General features: G+C 41.4%; 1 protein-coding gene across 1 annotated transcript; it reads right to left on the reverse strand.

The window, feature by feature from the left end:
• Positions 1-1,472: 1,472 nt before the first annotated feature.
• On the reverse strand, positions 1,473-4,808 carry bloc1s4 (biogenesis of lysosomal organelles complex-1, subunit 4, cappuccino). Its single transcript, XM_048993217.1, has 5 exons — positions 4,507-4,808; positions 4,209-4,280; positions 3,635-3,736; positions 3,314-3,448; positions 1,473-2,834 (listed from the first exon to the last, which is right to left on the reverse strand). Exons 1-5 carry the CDS (start codon positions 4,762-4,764, stop codon positions 2,739-2,741), a joined length of 663 nt encoding a protein of 220 aa, XP_048849174.1. The 5' UTR covers positions 4,765-4,808; the 3' UTR covers positions 1,473-2,738.
• Between the last annotated feature and the right edge of the window lie 470 nt (positions 4,809-5,278).

A 5,278-nucleotide genomic window follows, 5' to 3' on the forward strand; every position in this document is an offset into this window, starting at 1 on the left:
CACGATAATCCTCTTGACTTCCTAGAAGTTTCCATTTCAACTCAAATAACTGCAAAACACTAAACTTACTCAAGTGTAACTTTTAAAGTAATTTGCATTATTTGTTGTTGACTGATGGTGTGGTGTAGTAGTTAGCATAGCCGCCTTCCAAGCAGCTGCCTGGGTTTCGATCTTTATAGATCTGCAAACAACAAATTACTGGTTTCTACTAGCAGTCACGCTAAATTGCCTGAAGTTTTACGCTACTCCGAAGTTTCTAAAAGGTTTATACTTTCTCTAAAATCTTCTGCATACTCCAACGCTACACACAGTTTATAATTATTAATAGCATTAACACCCTTACACACACCTAACACAACCAGAAACAAGAGTTCCTTACATACAGTTGAAACCAAAGACAGATCTCCCTAAGCCACTTTGTAACTAATTTTGCAGTATACTTAGAGTCATTGTCCATTTGGAAGACCCATTTGCACCGACACTTTACCTTCCTGGCTGATTTCTTGAGATGTTCTTTCCTCCTGATGCTGCCACCCTCATATTTCACAATTGGGATGGTGTTCTCAGGCTTGCACGCTTCCCCCCTTTTCCTCCAAATATAACGATACTCATTATGGCCAAACAGATCCATTTTTTGTTTCATCAGACCACAGGACGTCTCCAAAGATTCAGGTCTTTGTCCCTGTGTGCATTTGCGAACCATAAACTGGCTTTTTTTGTACGTTGCTTTTGGAGTGCTGGCTTTTTCTTCTCCTTTCAGCACATGTCGGGTTGTTTTTCTGTGGATAATGACACTCTCTTACTAGCTTCAGCCAGCATCTTCACAAGCCCTTTTACTTTCGTTCTGGGATTGATACACACATTTCGCACTAAAACACGTTCATCTCTGGGACACAGAACCCATCTCCTTCCAGAGTGGAATGATAGCTGGACATTCCCATGGTGCTTATACTTGCATATAATTGTTTGCACAGATGAGTGTGACACCTTCAGACATCTGGAAATTGTACCCAAGGATGAACCAGTCTTGTGGAGCCCCACTCTTCTCTTCCTGATATCTTGGCTTATTTCTTTTGATTTTCCCCTGATGGAAGCAGTGTATTTGAGGTGTACCTCCAGTTACCTCAAGTGGTGTCAATTAACCTATCAGACACTTCCAAAGCCATTACATCATCACCTGGGCTTTCCCAAATTGTTTAAAGGCACAGTAACCTTAGTGTATGCAAACTCTTGAGTTTGAAGAATGTAATAAAAAAACTAAAATAAAAAATCTCTCTCATTATTCTGACATTCAGCAAATAGAAATGATTTTTAGTAAACGTGACTGACCTAAAACAGAAAAGGTTTTGCCTGATTATATGTCAGACAGTTGTGTGTCTTTTTATACAGTGCATGTAAACTTCTGGTTTCAACTGTTGAAGCACTATCAGTGCAGTATAAAACAGCAGTCATTAAACAGAAGGAAACTGAAAAACTCAAAAATATTCTTTTATTACCAACATAGTAGTAAGTAGCAAGAAGAAAAAAAATGAAATTCAGGGAAACTGTTATATCAGACAGGAATAATGGTAGTGGGCATGTTAAGAACAGAAGAGCAGAAACTAATACATTAAGAAACGGGCAAACTGTTTATAAACTGAACATGATATTGCAGTAAAAGAAAAAAACAAAAAGGCCAGTCATTATAATCACCCTGGCTGGTCAAATCCTACATTTATAAACGTTGGCATGCTCTGATTGGTGCTTAGCATATGTTAATACATATTGAATGCACCTATATGAAGCAGCAGAGCCATAGATTATGAAGTCTACTGCCAAAACACAAACTTCTGGCAAAGCCAAAGTACCACAATTTTGACAATTAATACCCTCATTGACCACAGTCAGGTTCTTAGCAAATATTTGTGCATGTAGTTTTTCAGTGAAATTCAATCAGATGTCCAAAGTCTGCACTAGGATTATAAACACATTTGTGGTAGCTGCCCTGAGCTTTGGAGGTTTATGGTTGAAACAGCAGTCAAACACTAACGATACGGTTAGATAAACAGTGCCAGGGGGGGGCTGCTGGAAGGCCTGGCTCAACACTTGCGCTGCACAATTATGACAGCTGTTATCAAAGCAGGAGAATTGTTAATGTCACCCTTTCGCTGTTTAGATGATCCGCAGAAATATAAACTACAAATAAAAAAAGTATCCCAAAATATGGCAATAATTATGGAGAAAAAAAAAGTATTGTAAAAAAGGAATGTTAAAAACTGTCACATGTTAGATGGCATCCATTTCAAATAGCTCTTCTTATGGCAAAAAAAAAAAAAAAAAAATTAAACACCATTTTCTATACTGTCAGGACATCCTTTCCTCCACACACCACTCGCTTCATTTCCGGCCCATCTGGGTCAAACGATGAATCACTACCACATCAATTCAGATTTTACAAACCTAGAGGTGTAAAACACTAGGAGGCACTTCTCGCACAAGCATGGCAAACTCTGAGTTAGAGGACCCGGAATAGTGTTTGGCTACGAAGTCAGTTATTCCAGGCGAGAAGCTGAGACCCTCCTTCGCCAAGCTCCATGACTCAGCACTCCCATGGCCCGAGTGTCAGGACAGTATTGCTTGTCAGATCCCTGACTAACAGTCACTCCCTCTTCCAAAGGATATGTATTATTGCCCTTTGGCTGAAGCGTAATGAGGTGATGCCCCCTCACCAGAGCGAGAGGATTGATCTGGCTTCTCAATCAGTGCTCCACGTGTGGCTGGAAATAATCATCGGTTCTGAAGACGGACGGTACCTCCTGATGTTGGTTCTGTGGCCTTCTAGAGCCAGCTGGTTTCTGCAAGGAACACCATAGGTCAAGTCATTAAATAATATCTTTATTGTCGACCTTCAGCACTTGCAGTTCATCCTCAGTTGACCCTCAAAGCCTCCAAGAAATGCTAATGAATGAGTGGACCTGATGTCCAGGTTTGAATATTTGTTTACTTAGCGGAGGCTTTTGTTCAAAACAACATACAAGTCAAAAAGCAAGAGTCGTGTCAGTGTCCCAGGAGTAACTGGGTTTAAAGGCCTTGCTTAAGGACCCATCACTGACATTCAGTCTTCTGTGGGATTTGAACCAATGACCTTCTGATCACAGGCATTGGAGTCCTAATGTGCAAAGTCATGTACTGTCAAATTAAAAACACAAATCAGGTTTTAACAAACTAAACAGTGAAGTAGTTAGTATGATATCCCACCTGGCCACAGTTTGACACCTCTAACACCTACATGACTGCACTTTCTTGAGCAATGTTGTGCTTGAGAAATGCTTACGTTTAGAAAGGCAGAGACATTCATTGTGCGGAAGATCTTCTTGAAGGCCCCAGGGAGACTTCCCTGTTCTCCCTCAGCCTGATTCACCTGCTCCTCCATCGCACTGACGTTGGCTCCAACTATTCTGACGAAAGCCTGTCAGCCATGCAAGACCTTTCATCAGGACCCTCTATCTTCTACAATCAGATGTACTAGATGGGCAACTTGACATATTTTCACATATTAATACAAGCACCATCACTTGTGAAATAAAGTTAACCGTGCTCTCCGTGCACTGATGAGCTTTTATAAAATGATCTTCACCCTTAGCAGCGAACATACCTCTAGCTTATCAACTTTTCTGTAGATGTCTCTCATTTCTTCAGATCTTCTGAGAATCTGAGGTAGATTCTCGTTGACAATCTGAGACGTGTCACTTCGGATCTAAAGAACATTTTATATTACTCATACCAGTACCATTCATTCAGTATCATTATACTGGCTTTATTTTTTGACAAATGATCATCTTAAACAGAAGAAAATGAGAACTTCAAGAACCCACTTTACTGCCTGCTAAAATGCTTTCCAGACAATAGATACGGTAGGGCAGAAAAAAACCGTTACTCAGCTTTAAATATACTAAAACAAAGCTGACAAAACTCAGCTCTCTACAGGAGAAATGTATAACTTGAAACATCCCATGCATCTGTAACACAAGTCATAGTTTCCCCACAGTGTCACTGTGGCATTCGGTTTTGGAGCGGAAAACTTTATAATCAATCAATCAATTAATCAATTTCTTCAATAATACAGCCAATAATTCTGTGCTGCGATCCTTAAAAACAACCTGCTTAAAATGTACTAAACGGCTTGAATAATCCAAAGAATGCGAACGGATGGCAGGATAAAGGCATACCATGTCAAGCATTCCGACGAACTCATCCACCCGAGTAAGCATCTCCTCCAAGCTCTTTTCAAAGCCGTAGACCTGTCGGGGAAATAATTTCGTGCGCTTCATGTCATCCCTCAGTCCTCAAACCGCCTGTTCTAGTGAGTCCCACACACGCTTTAAATAAGCCCCAGATTACCCCCAAGCTCCTTCTTGCATAACGTTCATGTTCTATAACAACCTAAAGTAATGCATAAAGGACAGGCGGAAAAACATCTCGAAGATCTTGTCTATAATCGCTTGATCGATCCAAACATACGCCTACCTCGTCGTCGGCGTTCGCCCTGATGTAAGCCGAGAAGCACCGCGCTGTGCGCTGCAGCAGCAGATCGTCGTTTTGTCCGCTGTGGGGCGGCGGAGCGTTGAAGCTGTGGCTTTGTGACACCGAGCCGCTGCTCAGGCCCTCACTCAGCATGGAGAAGCTGCTTGTACTCTGGGACACATTGCCGCTATCCGTGCTCACCTCCGCCGCCGATTCTTCCACGGGCGACAAACGCCCCGCTCCGTCGACGTGACGGTCCATCACTCCTGTTTCTCTTTCGTCGGGCAGCTGATCAATCACGTGAGTTATTCGTCACTCTGGATAGGTACCCGGATGGCCCAAACTGAACCAAGCGCTGCAACGCGTTTTCCGATTTTTCAGAACCTAGGCCACGTAAGATCCGCTACATCTGCATGCCCTGAACGTAAGAGAACTATATACCGTTTGCTTTAATACAACGGCATTAATACAAAAGGAACAGTAGCTTTGTTAGGTAATGGGAAAATGTGCAGAGCTGTAAATTACTAGCCTGACAGCGGAATATATATTTTTGAACTTGCGTATAGAACATTATATTGTGTGGTTCATACGTTTCCTCTGGAATTAATGAAGCAAATGTTTATATATTTATTTCTGTTTTTAATCATCAGTACAGGGTAACGGGGCAGTTACACTGTTCCAACCATATTGTTGAAAGCTGTTTTATTTAAAAGTCAGCATTTAAAAAGTGGAATTATTCCTTGTTTACCAAATTGAAAAAGTCGCGCAACAGAAC

The sequence above is a fragment of the Brienomyrus brachyistius genome, chromosome 23 (genome assembly GCF_023856365.1).
Source record: "Brienomyrus brachyistius isolate T26 chromosome 23, BBRACH_0.4, whole genome shotgun sequence".
Taxonomy (NCBI): Eukaryota; Metazoa; Chordata; class Actinopteri; order Osteoglossiformes; family Mormyridae; genus Brienomyrus; species Brienomyrus brachyistius.